Source organism: Brachyhypopomus gauderio, chromosome 21, assembly GCF_052324685.1.
Source record: "Brachyhypopomus gauderio isolate BG-103 chromosome 21, BGAUD_0.2, whole genome shotgun sequence".
NCBI classification, from domain to species: Eukaryota; Metazoa; Chordata; class Actinopteri; order Gymnotiformes; family Hypopomidae; genus Brachyhypopomus; species Brachyhypopomus gauderio.
In genome coordinates, this window is record NC_135231.1 from 1,175,565 (window position 1) to 1,192,732 (window position 17,168).

At 46.2% G+C, this 17,168-nt stretch overlaps 1 protein-coding gene across 2 annotated transcripts; it reads left to right on the plus strand.

Moving 5' to 3' along the window:
- Positions 1 to 10,667: 10,667 nt before the first annotated feature.
- On the plus strand, positions 10,668 to 16,465 carry nsfl1c (NSFL1 (p97) cofactor (p47)). Of its 2 annotated transcripts, none has more exons than XM_076984003.1 (9): positions 10,668 to 11,099; positions 11,795 to 11,892; positions 11,999 to 12,070; positions 12,514 to 12,679; positions 12,772 to 12,867; positions 12,942 to 13,051; positions 13,238 to 13,375; positions 15,109 to 15,279; positions 15,419 to 16,465. In XM_076984003.1, exons 1-9 carry the CDS (start codon positions 10,998 to 11,000, stop codon positions 15,579 to 15,581), a joined length of 1,116 nt encoding a protein of 371 aa, XP_076840118.1. In that variant the 5' UTR covers positions 10,668 to 10,997; the 3' UTR covers positions 15,582 to 16,465. The 2 variants fall into 2 exon arrangements, with proteins under 2 accessions (XP_076840118.1, XP_076840117.1); XM_076984002.1 differs by having other exon boundaries at positions 10,672 to 11,099; positions 12,769 to 12,867.
- The last annotated feature ends 703 nt before the right edge of the window (positions 16,466 to 17,168 follow it).

The following is a 17,168-nucleotide window of genomic DNA, read 5'->3' on the forward strand; positions in this document are numbered from 1 at the left end:
TCACTAAGCACATGTGTAATAAATCAGTGTTCTAAGCAGTCCTGCACAGGTCCATATCCTAAACTTAACTGAAACACACACACACACACACCCCCCCTCAGACATTTCTACTCACCTTAGTGTTGACACACTAAGCTGAAATAATTGTATGAGGATGATCTACAATACTCCTTGTGTTACCGCTCTGGTAGTTAGTGCCCCGGGGCACTTTGAGGTTTTGAACCTGCTGTGGTGTGTGTGTGTGTGTGTGTGTGTGTGTGTGTGTGGGGGGTGGGGGGGGGGGGGATAAAACGGCATTACATCATTCACGGAGGCTGTTGTGTTTGACAGCAAGGACCTGTCACCATGGCCACCTGTGAGAGACGCCTTTCAGCGTAACTTCAGCAGACACTGATACGGCAGGAGGAGTGTTGGGGGGGTGTTGGGGGGGGGTGTCACTGAGGACGTGGAGGAGCGCATGTACGATCTGCCGGAGGGTGGGACTCAGGGAGTGTGATTGGGGAGAAGCAGGCGTTCTCTGCACACCAGTGGGTTTACTCATCCAGGATTATGTCGTCTGTGCCTCAAAGAAAAGAGGACTGGAGATGTGTAGGAAAAGGTGAGAATGAGAGAGAGGGAGAGAGAGTTCAGTGAGTGAGAGGGACGTGTGGGGACCGTGTGAACCCTGGAGACACTGGAGAACATCTTCTGAACAAATTTGCTTTGTAAATGTACAGTTTTGTAGTGCTAAAGATTTCTAGTTCAGTACAGTATCTGAGACTGCCCTCTATGTCTACAGAGTCCTTATTGCAAATATTGGGATCCCAGTGCAAACGTTGAACTGTGTTTACTGTACAAACAGTGTTGCTTAATACAGCCATGCCAATGACACGATGCATGAAGCTGAGTTGCTTGTGTGTGTCTTGTCTTTTGAAAGTTTTTACCATTGTTTGTGTGTCTTTATGTAAGCTTTGTACTATGGATGTCCCTGGCCAATGAATGGGTTCATAGACTATGTGTGTCATAGCCTGACACCCTGACTTGCTGACTGAGTGGATGTATGGTGATGATGACTGATACTGATAGATGCATAAAGGCCAGGTGGTTGTGTGTATCTGAGCTGGGGAGCCTGGGCTGTCTGGGGTTCCTGTGTGTGAACCAGGATGCAGCTTCACTGTAATGGATTTTGTACTGAAACTAATCCACTGGACTACAACCACTATTATTTTTTATGGATCATGGCTATAGATTGATAAGATAAATAACAAAGTTTCTGACTAAGGGATGTTTCTCTGGACATTTAGAGGATTTTTTCTGCTGATCCGGTCAATATGTATCATCCAGAGATAAAGACCTTTGAGCCAATGGGATCGGCGCCATTTTTTCTGAACACAGAACTTGAAGCTTTGCTGGTACCATCTCAACACCGTAAGTGTGTATAACATCATGTCACTGAAGTGCGCTGTGGAGACTTGTGCATATTGATGAACACTGAATGAAATACAACGGCAAGCGTGAAGGACAGTGTCTCGCTGAAGATGAAGGACAGTGTCTTGCTAAAGAGGAAGAGGACGGACAGCCCAGCCTCACAAATGGAGAAGGGTACTGGCCCCTGGCTGCTCAACTCACTCTTCTCTGCTGTACTGAAGATGAAGATTGTGTTACACTACAAATGCACACACTGTAGATCAGACATGTATTAGTCAGTGTCCTCTAAATGGCTCTCACAAAGACCCCTGCCTCCCTCTTCTGCTTCTTGTTTTTCCCCCCAATTGAGGAGAGCGTTCGCAAGCACGCAGCTCTCTGTAATGCCATCGCTTTATCCGTGGATGGCTTGCAGGCCTTCATTACATTTTCAGCATTACGACACGATCATGCCTGAGTTCTATTTTCCCCCACATTCCTGTGTTCCTTTCCTGGAGTGTCAGTTTCACTGGCCGGTTTCAGTCTCACCAGTGTTGGCTGGCGTGTGAGTTGGGGAAGTTTATTTTTGGTCCAAATTGTTTGCAGTCAAATGCTGATGCAGATCTGGGTTTTCTTTTGCTAATGCTGTGATCTCTCTACACTAATTACTCCCTCTGTTATCCTGTGTAATTCATTCTCTCTCCATCTGCCCTAGTTGTGTATTTCACTCTCCATTTAGACTCTATGGTGGTGCATGGACTCACTACACATGCACACTTCACTCACACGTCCTCTTGTAATAGTCTTGTCATGCAAGGTAATGATACTAGGTCCAAGCTGACAGCAGGTATTTTCTTAGATAAGAGGGCTTGAATATAGAGGCATGTGCAAATATGAGAGAGATAGAGATAGAGAATTCAAAATAAATTAACCGTGCACGTTTGTGAACGTGTGTTCTAAAGACTTTCACATCAAGACAGCAGCATCGTCATCGTCATGCCGACGCCCTCTCTTCCTCTCTCTTGTCAGTGCCATTACCCGTGCAGCATGATCACTGAAGTGCATGCAGCCTCGCCTGGCTCAGGGACGTCTTTACAGCCTTTATGGCACCACTGTTTGTCCTGACAGTGTGACCGGGACGAGCTGGACTTTCTGGCCTGGACCACAGGCAGCTGCTGTCCAATGTGTCCTTCCAGTTTATGATCTGTGGGCAGTGTGGGAACAGAGAAGTCGAGCCAAAGGCACACACACACACACACACACACACACACACACACACACACACACACACACACACACACAGAAGGCGAACATCCAGAAACATAAACATGAGGCAGGATGAGGACGTGGGCGGGGCGGGGGGTGTTGCTGGTGAGAGAGTGACGGAGAGAGATGAACACAAACGCTGTTCACTGTGCACAACCAGCAGCATCACCACCTCCACCTCCACCTCCAGCGTGCTCCTCCATCCTCCCTGCTGAGGATCCTTTTTGGAGGGTAAATCCCTCCCCTAATTAAACATGCAGAATCTAGTCCACTTTCTGCTCCCACTAATACGTGGAGAAACAGTGAGGATGTGCTCACCACTGGAGCAACCTGTCCTGCTGGGGTCAGAGCCTCACGTCATGGACATGCAACACACACACACACATATGCACACACACGTGTACATGCAAATGCAAACTCACTCAACTTTTTTCATGTCAAAACTACTGATGTCATTGCAATAGTTTAGCTATGCAGTGTATAGTATGTGTGTTGAAATTCATATTACATTTTGGTGCTCAAGGATTCTGTTCAGAAGTTCAATCAAATGTTTAAACGATATTCAGCTGCTCCTCTAACCATTCTCAGTTATTATTTACCATTTCTGATCAAATTTCTGGTTCATACTGTCAAGTATTTGTTCTAATTTCAGCTCATGATCGCCTTTCTCCATCTGTGATTCTCTTTCTGTGGGATTAATACTGCATTATGAGACTCAGACTCTCAGTCTGAGTACACCCGTCCCAAACTTGTGTTCTGTGTCCTACTAATCTGCACTAGCTGTAAAACTTTTGCATCCTGCCAACTGACAGATGAAGCTACTTTACGCCCATCTTGATTAAAAAATCTGATTCAGCTTAGCTATTTATACTGCAGGCTCTCACCGCCTGGATACATGATGTAACACAGACATATTCCTCTTGTCTTCATCCACCCTTCCGCCTCCTCTCCTCCTCTCTCTCTCTCTCTCCTCTGTGTCTCTCCTCCTCTCCTCTCTCTCTCTCTCCTCTCTCTCCTCCTCTTCCCTCTCTCTCCTCTCTCTCTCCTCCTCTTCCCTCTCTCTCCTCTTCTCTTTCCCCATAATGGAGGTTGTCATGCTACACAGGCTGAAACATCTTCAAAAGGATACGTTAATGTCTCAAAGGCAGCGCCTCAGAACTGGGGCGCTCCAGCAGACAGGAGGGGTTTTACAGCAAGGAAAGACTTAACCAGGAAAAAAAAACCCAAAACAACCCATAATGAGTCATCGCGGCTGTTGCCTGAGCACTTCAGACTGCCAGCACGTGTGTTTCGCTCAAGGCCAGCTGAGCTGGATGGTGACCTCCTCCTTGTAGACTAGCACCAGTCTGTCTCTAACAAGCCCCGCCTACCAGGGTGCGGCCGTGCTACGTCAAAAATTGGCGGCAGAGGCCAGCGTATCGGTTGGTCCGCTCAACAACTGCGATCTTTTGATGTCTGTTAAACACATGGCGTGGTTTAAATGGCCCCGTGTGTGTGGGCCACTGTGGATGAGGGTAACTCCTGCCCTGGGCATACGCCACCGTGCTGATTCCGCATCCCGGTGCCTCTTCACACCCTTACCTTTCATTCCTGACTGTGTGGGAGCTGTGTATATGCCCATCATGTCATGGCCTTTTGTTAGGGGACAGGTCATTTGCATGAGGCATGAAAAATGCACAGGTGTTGCCCCTCCAATGGCCTGGGGTTGATGAATTATAAAGGAGGGCTAGCAGAAACTTCTCCAAGGGCATTAAGGGGCCAGTCAGCCACGTGAACAGATGTAGGTTCATGTGCACTTGGGCACACACATGCACACATACCCACTCGCAGTCCTGTACTGCGTGAGTACTATGAGAAGGCGGATGAAAACAGGTCTACACAGGCTGACGTGTGATGAGACGGCTGATAATTCTACTTCAAAAAGGGATTGTGGGACTGTCGTCAGAGTCCCAGTGAAAGCTCACAGCAAAAAGACAAGAATGTATAGTATATGCAGACCTTGAACTCTTAAAATGGTATAATGTTGACATCTTTGAAGCCTCCAGGATTTAGTTTCCTCACAGACCCTCTCCCTCCGATGTTCTCCACCCACTGCAGGTGTTTGCTGTCGTCAGTGACTACAAGGGGATTAGGGCACGGATTAGCGAGGACCGGAGGGGTAGATTAGAGGAGAGACAGTTTGCCTGCAGAATCACACTATGTGCCCATCAAGCTGACCAGTTCCAGTCTGAGGTCCAGTGTCTGGGATTCTTCCCCAGTTCAGTCAGCCAAGGTCTGGGTGGTGGCTGCTCTGTCTGGATGGGCAATGCACAATGGGGCAGACAAGGAGACGGAGGGAGAGTCTGTTTGAGGGTACTGGAAACCTCAGGATCGGTGTCGTTGTGCATCACTAAGATGGGCTTTGTTGTTGAGATGCCATAGAGACAGGGGTGGGCTATGACCGTTGGACTGTACTGTCACTGCACTGTGGGTTCAGTGGCTTTTGTCCTAATGTCTTAGAGGGGTTCATAAACTTTCACATGTCCCGAAGGCTCGTTTGAGACTTCATGGTGGTTAGTTTAAAAGAGAATTGCTGCTTCTGGAACATTTTGTTTAATAAGGCTTGAATACACAGATACACTGGGGGTCACCCATCATTCTATGGGCATCCTGTTAGGATTAAGAAAGGTCCTTGTCAGACACTTTATTGTATATGTATGAGGGTGATGGCCAAGGCCGTTGTGGCTCAGGGGTGAAGGAAAGCAGGAGTGTAAAACAACAGCCTGTGCATGCCTTGGCTTAAGTGCTGACTACCTGGTGTGTATGTGTGTGTGTGTGTGTGTGTGTGTGTGTGTGTGTGTGTGTGTGTGTGTGTGTGTGTGTGTGTGTGTGTGTGTGTGTTTAAGGTCAGTTTTCCTTCTGTCACCAGTCAGGCTCTTCCCCACCCTGCCCTACTAACGTCATAACACAGCATGTTAAGACTACAGTGTGTGTGTGTGTGTGTGTGCGTGCGTGTGTGTGGAGGTCAGTGCAGCTTTCTATGCCAGAGTTCCTCTTCATTGTTTTAAAAAGGAGAAGGTTATCAGGGCCACGTAAAAAAAACACTGTTTGGGTTCTTCCTTGTAGATCAGTCCTTTCTTTTGACTGCGACAGCACACACTGTCATTTAGATGGTGACTAGGGCATGTCTACAGATGGACTCTCTCGTGCCTGTATGGCTCAGTGGAACTGCCTTAGTGGCTCACGTTAGTGGTTGTTCACAGTCTGTACCAGAGAGAAAAAGAGACACAGCCCTCAGAAAGCAGCCGGGTAACCTAAGGCAGACAGTGGGTAGAGGTGTGGAATTTCATTCCATCAGTGGTGTGTGTGTGTGTGTGTGTGTGTGTGTGTGTGTGTGTGTGTGTGTGTGTGTGTGTGTGTGTGTGTGTGTGTGTGTGTGTGTGTGTGTGTGGATGATTGCAGCATTACTCATCTTATGTGGCAGCATAATCACACAGGGTCTTTTTCAACACTGGGAACGTTTTGTTCTGTCATGTCTAATGCTATACCAGAGAAAACTGCACCAGCCCGCCTCAGTCCGCACACAGAAACAAGAGTTGCACACCTGCCTGTGACACACATGACCTGCGTGTTCCCCTGGGGCTGTGACCAGGATGATGTCAAGTCACTTTAATCTCTTGACTTAAGGCCTGTCTGAATTCTGATGCATCTCTCTAGAGCCCATGCTCCATGCTGAAGCAGGCTGCCGTCCGCACACCGAGGGCCCTGCGTTTCTGGGCTCCTGATAATGAAGAACGCCCTCTGTGTCTTCACCTCCAGCCATCTGACACTCACAGCCCTCGCAGTGCCGGTGCGGTGTGTTAGGAAGGAGGCTCAATGCTGACCCAACACCACTCCCTCCCCACCGAGCATTTCCAATTTCGAGTTTCTTGTATAGGAAATGGGTCTCAAAGCAACAAAACAACCAGAACTGTTTTAACCATGTTTACTATAGGATCTAAGGATCTAAACGTGGGTCCCGGCCTGATCGGACAAGCACGCCTTCGCCTGTCATGCAGCCTGCACATGCCCGTCGCTGGCGTGCTGCCCAGATCCTGCTGTGGATGGGCACGCATGTTGCTGCCCTCCTCTCCTGCGGCGTGGGCATGAACCTCCACGTGTGCAGCTCTGCCTGTTAGCCCCACGTGAAGGCTGCAGCACGTGCCGGAGGGTGGAGCTTGCAGACACGGGCCGGTCCTGGAAAAGGCATTATGAAAAATTAAAGGTGCGCCGGGACAGGCCCTGTTCTAGTGTCTCCTGAATATTTCATACAAAGCTCTCTCTGTCTCTCTTTCTCTCATTCATTCTTCATTCGTTCGTTCCCTGTGCATGATCTTTCTCTTACTGTTAATACCGATCAGCAGGAGACAGAGGCCGTCACAAAAAAACAGACGGGCGGGTGAATCATGATCCGGTCCCGTTGGCCTGCTCTTCCAGCGCGGGCTTGGCACAGGAGCGAGTCATCCATCGCAACAGTTGGAATGCTGGACTGCAGCGGCCCAGCACATCGGTCATTCTTAGAGAACAGCTGCTTCCCATGACCCCCCCTTCCCCCCAATACCATGTCCACGCTTCCATGTAAACACACCATGTCCTGCGCTCACATTTACCACAGTGTGCCTCAGAGCCAGTGGGCAGCTGGGCGTCCCAAACGTCGATATGTGAACTCATCCACAGAGCCCCTCATATGGACACACACGGACCCTCACAGCAAAAGCCCTTTCATTCAGACACCTGCTCTTGTGCTGGACTCGGTCTGCTAACGGGTTCATGGAGTTGCGTGGCAGGTGCAGGTTAGTCTTCTGAGGGATGAATTGTTAACGCAACTGAACCGAACAGACCTACAAAACAAAAAGGTGTTTGGTTAATAGTGCTAGAGAAAGTACACTTAAATAGAAGTACAGTTACATAGATGTATTACATGTAATGTATTCAAGGTACTTTAAACCCAACACCACGCATACAATGGAAATTAACCCCATTTAGTGTCAGTAAGAGCACACCCTGCCCCCTTACAAACATCATCATAACACACACACACACACACACACACAAGTGTACACTCACGTTCATTTACAGTAAGTAGGCGGGTGTCACGTGCTTACACGCCCCAGCCTGTTCACCTAGTGGACCAGATGGCTTTCAGCGGTTACCACGGAGATGCTGTTCCTCACCCATTAGCCAGCATTTAGCATTAACCAGAATGACAGTCACCCTGGAGCCGGCGAGTGGAATGTCCTTCAGAAACACCGTAAACGCGGAGATGTCCAGGACGAGGGAAGGACACCAGTGATTTGTTTTCCAGTTTTCCAGTCACTTTGATTTTGATTTATGTAGCACTTTCTTATTTTTACTGGTTCTGCCGGGCTGGTAATTGCACAAAGCCTGTTGGCTACCATTGTACTGTTTACATGAATGGACAGATGCCCCACACCTGTAAACATATCAGCCACACTGTCTCTGAAGGGCCAGTGTGTTATCTGTTTGCATCTTCCTGTGCCTACACTTCCTCTTTGTCTACGTCTCTGTCTCGTTTAAAGGCAGCGAGGTTCCTCCTCACCAATCACCGCCTTTCACTGCTTAGTCATCAACCTGTTTGAATCATCGTTGCGAGTGACACAATGTGCTGCACTGGAAATGCGTCTTTTAACTTCTGATGCAAGACGTAACCCCATGAACTAAGATGTGTTTACTCACAATGTGCAACATTACTACATTAACAAGGCCTACGGGGAGCAGAATAGAATTGAGTATAGCAAAATAACCATAATGTTTGAACCACTTTGCACTTTGCACATTCTCTTTGGTGGATGGTTAGTGCAAGTCTATACATATACATATACATATACAGCATATAATGAGAAAAGCCATTTTAGAAGGATTTTTTGTTTGTTTCTTTACATTTTTGATGCCCAAATGCCACTTTACACATATTCACTAGACAGTAAATTTCAGCCAGGACTGACTGCTGTGCAGGGGTTTGGATTAACCATAGACGTCATTAATCAGCTAAAAGACTGCCGCATAAATAGACCGAGTGTTTAAACATGGGCAACACTACAGTCCAGCCATTTGTTTTGTTATTTCAGCTGTGCTGTGAGCCTCTCTAACTTCCCCGTTCGGACAAGCTGCCAGAGGCTTCCGGATTTTGGGCCCCGGTATCCTCTGTCAGCCGTCTCTTCCTGCCCTACTTACAGGTTTTCACAGGCCTCTGCTCTTTTGTGTCATGTTTTTTGTGGAGCAGACTGCAGGCCCTGTTCCAGCAGTTAAGATAAGAGTGTGAAGAATGGGTCCTCTCGCTCTCTCTCTCTCACTTTCGCTCTCTTTCTCTTGCATATTCTTACATCACGGCTAACTTGTGTCATTGTCAGCATGCGTGTCATTGGCTAGACAAAAGCAAGACGTGCTGGTGCCTCCTCTTTCACGCATGAGCCCTACTCCTCTGCAGCCATCATGCGTGTGAGACACACCGCCTGACCATGGCGCATCAGCGATACACCTTTCTGCCGCATGACTGAGGGGCAAAACTAATGAAGAATAAACGAGGGGTCAACTTCAGGGGTAACAAGGGGGAAACTCGAGAGGTGACGAGAGGAAACTGTTTATCGGGCAGCATCTGTCTTTGATATGCACTCATACGCACGCTTTTTTTTGTCCTTTGCTTTTTTATTTATAGGTGCCTAGAGGTAGAAAGGTCAAAGCTTAAACATAAACAGCACAGAAAGAGGGGAGAGGGGTGCATGTAAAAAAGGTGACAAGAAAGACCATTGCTTGTCAAACGGAGTCATAAAAGGGATAACAGCTTTCACTTTTACAACCAGCTGTTTCTGTGTATATGTGTTATGTGGAATCTCACACTCTTCCCTCCCTCTACAGAGCAGAATCAGTATCAGGTAGGCATCACCCTGATGAGTTTGCCCATTGTTTAAGCAGCAGACAAATGCCTGTTATCAACCCTTGAAGTCTACATCTTAAACGCATCGTCTTTACCCCAGAGTGACTCGGTGTTACATGCCTAGCAGAGTGTGGACTGATATATCCTGGCAGCCATTGTGTTAAAGGTCACTTCACCCACTATTCCCAGTTAGGTTTACTACCGCCACCTCTGTCAGCACTGCTCTCTACCTTGTCAATTTTTATTGAAGAGGCTATTGAGCAAAACTGCCAAGGGGGTCATAAAAACTAGGGTGCATGTTTTTAAATTCAGTTTATGGCTTTTTGAAACATTATACATGAGACTGCAGCAGTAATACCATTAAGATGATGCCATGTTTATACCATTAAGATGATGCCATACCATTAAGAGGACCTAGAATTCTCAGTCATGTAACACAAAGGGATTAGTAATGTTCTGAAATTACAATTCCGAAAGCATTGTTTAAACTCTTGGGAATGCTCTAAAATTATTTTGCCTATGGAAGGAAAACTTTTCTTGAAGCTATTCATCATTGCCATGCAAAATGAATGTTTCCATGACTCTTAGAAAACCTTTCCCCAACACTATGATCTGTAGCAAGCTAGCAGACTATTTTCTGTTGTCTCCATGTCTTGTCTCAGGCCAGGAAGCTATTGTCTTATTGTTCAAGTTCTGACTAAGGGAGAAGTGGGAAAAAACTCTGAAAGTACATCTAAATTTATCTTCATTTGAGGATGACCAGCGTGTGTGCGTGCATGCATGAATGTAGCTGTAGGGGTAAATTATATTTTTCTTCTTTGAGATATCCACTACCTTATTATGCTCTCTGTTGGGTCTACATTTCATTATATAGATAATTGGTCCATAAACCAGATACAGAGAATGATATCATATTACTGTTATGGCATGAACTAGCATGACGTCTCTGTATAAAGAATTATGTCCCACATGCATTTGTAAATTTTGAATAACATTCCCTCGAATTCACATGGACATCTGGTGGTATGTAGAAGTATTGCAGGCAAACGTTAAACGAAGATATACAATTATTTCATGGTTTTAGCACCGGGCTGATGTACAACGTAAAAGTTGGCACTAATCAACGGGCACTTCTCGTGTTGATAAAATCTAAACAAACGGTGACGGCTATCTGGGGCTTGGAAATCCCTTGTCTAGAATCACTTTGAGCTACATAATTCGACTTAATTTGGAGCAAGTTGTTTTAAATTTTAAATCCTAGACTTCAGGAAGTCTGATCCTGTGATAACAAAAAAAATCCACATTAGTTGCATTGCGAAATGCACTGATACGGAGTTTTCTTATTTTGGGCAATTGTTCTGATACACTGGAACTTAAGTTTTCAGTCAGCTGCTCCCCAGGCAGCAGTCGGACCTTTTCACAGTTTGACATCAAAATGGCGAACCGGGATGAATTGGTGAGAGAGTTTGTTGCAGTTACCGACGTTGATGAAGAAAGGGCTCGTTTTTTCCTTGACTCGGCCGGTTGGGATTTACAGGTGAGGGGGACACAACGCCGTACTGTACGTTATAAGCGCTGTAGTCGCCACGGATCAGATGTGTAGCTGACACTGAACTAGCGGCGTGCTAGCTAGGCTAGCTGTGTGTTCAGCTAGCGATAACTGGAGAATAGTGCAAGTCACTCTTACTGGAGACCACCCTTAGTTTGAGGACTTGGTGTGGTCGGTTAACTCGACGAGGTGGGACTCGTACATAACGGCCTGAACGTGCGTACTTTAGCATGTACAAGTAGTCCACCTATATTGACATGAATCACAGCCATCGCTGGCTACAGGTTAGATAGGTTAGCTTATGTAGCTAGGCAGCGTACTAGCGTGCTGCGATATATCGGAACGACAAGCGGCTTTTTTATACAGCAGTTAATTCAGCTGTTTTTGGTCAAAGTATATCCAATAGGCAGTGTACCTACATATACATTTATCACACTGTCAAACACATTTGAGTGGTTAATTTATTGTTGGCTAGCAAGTTTTACTTTTGGTTTCTGCACTAACCTAGCTGGCTGGCTAACTTCTGTTTGGCTGTTTTGTTAGCTACGCTAGCTTGTTAGCTACGGAGGTCCAGTCGCTCTCCGTGTGCTTGTCAAGGCCCGCGTTTGAAGCTACTTATTGCCTGCACATGCGTCTGCCTCTTTCTTAGCCAACTTGTGTGTGGCCGTTGACTTTGTTCACAGCTTGCGCTTGCCAGTTTCTTCGAAGATGGAGCAGATGATGACATTGTCACCCTCCCTCAGTCAGAAAGTGGCTCAGTGACTCGATCGACAGGGCCGAGGTAAAGGAACCGGCCTACCTCAAGGATTATGGTGGTCATCATGCATCCCTTTGAATGATTTTGATCGTGTTTTCTGTAAGCTTTTTTTTACTTTTCATGCATTTAGTGAACACAGAGTGACATCGTTCAGAGACTTGAGGCATGAAGATGAGGAGGAGAGTGATGAAGAAGGTCAGAGGTCAGTACATGCATGTGCACCATTGTCAGTGCTGAATTATACGAGCATTGCTTTTATTTGGTTTGCAGTACAGTAATCATAAAGTTCCACAATGGGTTTTACTCGTTTTTAAAATTTTGCTCTCATTCCTAAACCAACACTTACAGTATTTCAAGATGCACGACTAGGTGTCTATCAGCTTCAATGAAAATGTTCGAATGAATGAAATTTTCAGAACAGTTCTAGTTCTGCAATGTAGAAGTTAAATAGCAAGTCTCCAGGTTGAACCAGGGCTGTTATGCTTTTTCAAATTTCCATGTAAGCACATTCTGTTTGGGGGGGGGGGGGGGGTGTATATAGGCACCTGATAGTTGGACAGTCTGCACAGGATCTTGGCCACCGCTGCTCTGTCAGTACAGATACTGACCACGGGATCCATCTAATGTCAGATCTGTCTTCCACAGGTTCTTTGCTGGTGGTTCGGAACGCAGCGGGCAGCAGATTGTTGGCCCTCCCAAGAAGAAGAGCACGAACGAGGTGGTTGAAGACTTGTTCAAGGGTGCTAAGGAGCACGGGGCCGTCCCAGTAGACAAACCTGGCAAGGGTCCAGGAGAATCTAGCAAGGCAAAGGTATTACTCACTAAGTGCATGCAATTGGGACACGCCCTGCTCAAATACCTGCTGGGTGATGCCCGTCCTAACCAGCGGTGTCTCCTCAGCAGCCGTTTGGGGGTGGCGGTTATCGGCTGGGTGCAGCCCCTGAAGAGGAGTCTGCCTATGTGGCTGGAGAAAGGAGAGCCTCCGGTAGTTCACAAGATGTGAGTACACTAGTGCAGTAGTGCTTCTGAATGAGTTTAACTGGCGTGACCTCCGAACTGCCGCCATACTACAGGTGCACGTGGTGCTGAAGCTGTGGAAGACTGGGTTCAGCCTTGACGAGGGCGAGATCAGAAACTACAGCGACCCTGGGAACGCCCTTTTTCTGGAGTCTATCCGCAGGGGGTGAGTCGACCGTGACCTTAAGCCTAAATGGTGCTTGAACGAGACCTGCGAAGCAGCCTGATTATGATTGGGTTTTGATGTTTGTTTTCATACCACTGCATTTGCCTGGCCGGTATCCTCCCTCTGTAGCTAGGCTACAACTGACTCGTCACACCGCATGACACTCTCGCTCTCTTCCTCTCCCAGGGAGATTCCTTTGGAGCTGAGACAGCGTGCCCGGGGAGGGCAGGTCAACTTGGACATGGAGGACCATCGGGACGAGGACTTCTCCAGGCCCAAGCCTGCCTTTCGTGCCTTCACTGGGGAAGGACAGAAACTTGGCAGGTGAGCAGCTATTAAAGAGTGTCTGTGTGTCACTTTTGCTGTCAGTCTGAATGGTTGATTGCCTAAGCAGTTAGCAACACTCTGGTTGACATTTAACAATCGTGGAGCTACACCAGTCATCGTGCTGAATAGGTGGTATTTGTTGATCATGTTAACAGATTTCACAGTTAGGAGCATGCGCTGCTTTACCCAAGCAACCTCAAATTTTGAATGAAATAATAATCTACTCCACAACGTTGGCTCTCAAACCAGCCTTAGCTGTGTGACATGGATTCTACAATGCGGTGTTCATGCTGACATGATTGCATCATGTAGTTACTGCAGATCTATCAGCTGCACTTTGCTGATGCAAATCTTCCTTTCTGCCAAATCCCAGAGGAATCCTGGAATCGGATCTGAATCTATTGAATTCAGTCTGTTGTATCCAGATCTGGTCACTAGGGAGGCCACTGTGGTACATTGTCATAGTTAAGAACAGTTTGAGGTGATTGGGACATGGGTCAGACTTACACTGGTAGTAGCCATTATTTGGGGTGTTTGGGATCGTAGGCAGAGATGGGAGGAGGCAGGCAGAGATGGGTAGCAAGAATGTACATCAGCAACTATTGGTGAAAATATGGTGTACAGTAAGCAGACAATGTTGAAAATGAATAGAAACTACACTAAAAATAACTGGATCATACTAATGTCCATGTAGTGAGTTAACATCTAAAAATAGTGCATAGCTCTTGTGAAAGACTTGTACAGAATGGGCAGAAATCACTTATTGCTTATTATAAAACATCTACCGGCCTGATTTGTTCATATAACAGGTTGGATTCATGGATTAATGCTACATACTCCAAATTATGATGCATGTGGTGCATCTGAATGACGCAGGAGAAGCTGAGATTCATTAGACCTGCAACAATTTTATTTATTTATTAATTAATTAATTTTTTTTTTGCTGTCCAGTTTCAGTGAGCTAGTGCCCACTGTAGCCCCAGGTTCCCTTTCTTCACTGACCGGAGTGAAACACGAGACTTTTCTGTTCACCACGGTTGTAGAGTGGCTATTTAAGTTACCTTCCTGTCAATTAATCCAGTCTGACCATTCTCTGACTTCTGGGGGGGGGGGGGGGGGGGGGGGGGGGGGGGGGGGGGGGTTTGTTTGATGTTGTTGTGTTCTCTTAATTCTGTGTGAGCACTGAGATGGGTGATTGAATAAATTTGGACAGGGTTGTAGTCAGGCTTGGTAACGCATTTTCAAAAGTGCTTATATGGGATTTTTACAATCACCTTTCTCATTCTGATGTTACACTGGAACATTAACTGATGCTCTTTACGATTGTCTGTGTAATTATTGGTTTTAGTGCTGCCATCTGATTGGCTGATTGCATATTTACATGAGCCAGTGTATAAAAAGAATCCAAAACAATCGCTTCTGTCTGTTGTGCTGTACTTTCTAGCCAACACATCCAGTAAGTAGGACACAGTAAACCAAAATACAAACCAACATGTTTCCCCTAATAAGTAAAAAAAATACAAGTCAAGAATCTTCACAGCTACTTAAACTCATGTCAGTAATTTTATCTCTGTAATCCAAACTGATTAGTGTTTATTCACAAACGGATAGATAATTTGTTTGGGATTTTCACTTCTTTTGTGCAAGATTCAGTGACACCATTTAACCACAAGGGGGCTTGAGATCTTATGCATTTCTCCAGCCTCATGGTCTTCCTCCATTCCTATCAGTGCCACTCCGGAGCTGGTGTCGGCCCCAAGCATGTCTGCGCAGGACCAGGCAGCGAGCGAGGCCCAGGCGAGTGCTTCCATCAGCGTGGACGACTCCCAGCCCGTCACCAGCATCCAGATCAGGCTGGCTGATGGGGGTCGACTGGTACAGAAGTTCAACCACACCCACAGGTGAAGGGCCGATCGTAATACCTCAGTCACAGCCTTCGCTTACGTAAGCGTCTGGGCCCTCCGAGCTTCCTTCGTCGTGTCCGTGGACAGACACGAGGGAAATGCTTGGTGTTCTTATCCCCCATCTCTTCCCCCTCAGGGTCTCTGACGTGCGTCAGTTTGTGGCGAGCGCTCGGCCAGCCATGGCTGCAGCCGAGTTTGTTCTCATGACGACCTTCCCCAACAAAGAGCTGATGGACGAGAGCCAGACGCTGAAGGAGGCCAACCTGCTGAATGCTGTCATTGTGCAGCGGCTAAAGTGATGACGCCCTCTGGTGGCTCACTTTTATCACTGCACTCTTGAGTTTCCTCCTCAGCAGGAAGCTCGTGGACTTGAGGACTCCTAACTACTTAATTATTTTATTTTATTTTTTTTTGTTTCTTTAGTGACCTTTTTCCTCTTCAGCGGTTTTGTGGCAGTGGGTGCATCTGGATTAATAGAAAGGAGTTGGAGAGAATAGATTATGTGGAATGCTTTAAGGAATGGTGAGGGAAACGGAGTGGAAGTTTAACAGCATATTTTACAGTTTGAAAATACTGGGTGAACACTTATCCAAATTAAGAAATAAAGAGCTTTCTAAAGAGTTTTGACAGGCTTTTACCTCAGTATTTGTCAAGCAGTTCTGCTGCTCTTCTTTTACCTCTTTGTCTTTCTCTTTTCTCTGTGTGGTCCGTCTAACAAACTTCTCTCTCACCAATCTTATTCTGTACCAGTATACCAGTGCCAGTAGCCTTACACCCCAAAACAATCCAGTGGACCTCCACATTCTCCTGCAGCTGTTGACACAAAATGGTTGAACTTTTTGTCTCCTAAAGATTACAAGATCTCCTAAAGATCTCCTGTCCAAGATTAGAATTTTTTTTTTTTTTTTTTTTTTTTTTTTTACTTTGAGACGATTGGAGGTTGTGAATTTTAGCACTGCAGTGTTTATTTTGGAAGTGACAGTCATCATGCTATATTTTATTTTTTCTCCAGTTATACGCTAGCAAGATAACAACTAATTAGCTGGTTTTTGAGACATTATTTGGACTCGTGCTGGTTAACATGTTGGTGGCCATTGTGCAGCGGGGTCTTGTACAAGCTGGAGGAAGTGCGTGGTGATGTGGAGCTATAGTAAACCTGTGATTAAAATCTCTCTGTCTGCTGTTGGAGAAGGCATTCTTTTTTAAACACTCCTACACTTTCTACAGGGTTTATTTCTTTTGAGGTTTTGGTTCTGTAGTAGAAGCCAAAGTGGCCACTGGTTATCAAAGAAGAACATCTTTCTAAAGGAGAAGGTCTGGCCAACGTTCATGTACCTTTGAGTGACTTGTTTGCGAGGGCTGTGCTTGTAGCAGTAGCATGTGTAGTAAGACGAGGACGACATGGAAGCTATTAGTGTGCTAATTTGAGTCATGAGTCGTGCCTTGTGGTCCTCGTCAGCTCGTTCCCCTGGTTAATTGGAGTCGTGATTCCCAGCCTCTGGAAGCCTCGTATTAGGATGGCACTGCTGAGAGGGCAAAGGTCTCTGCAGCAGCTGATTACTCCACAATGAAATCAGAGCACATTCATGTTTGTGGAGCCCAAGATGATTACAGTGTAAACACTTGGCCATTGCTTACTTGCTAGGAGAACGTGGCTACGGTTTCATACCCACTCTGCACATGATATCTGGGTATGGTTTTAGACAGTCGATTCAAAATCAATATTTTAGAATCAGTTTAATCAGGTTTTATTTGTTTTAAAAAAGGCTTCTGTAATGTTTATAAATATACTGCAGTGTGGAAAATACTGTATACTAAAGGGTGGGTGTGAAATGGGTTGGCTGTGAGTACATGAAATAGATTAGGTTGTGTACTCCCTCTGTACC

What these genes read in the sequence shown, in the direction of transcription:
- nsfl1c (XM_076984002.1), top strand. Translation starts at nt 10,998, where the DNA reads ATGGCGAACCGGGATGAATTGGTGAGAGAGTTTGTTGCAGTTACCGAC. An exon ending in ACTCGATCGACAGGGCCGAG is followed by an intron (nt 11,893 to 11,998) that starts GTAAAGGAACCG and finishes TCATGCATTTAG; the next exon opens with TGAACACAGAGTGACATCGT. An exon ending in GAAGGACAGAAACTTGGCAG is followed by an intron (nt 13,376 to 15,108) that starts GTGAGCAGCTAT and finishes CATTCCTATCAG; the next exon opens with TGCCACTCCGGAGCTGGTGT.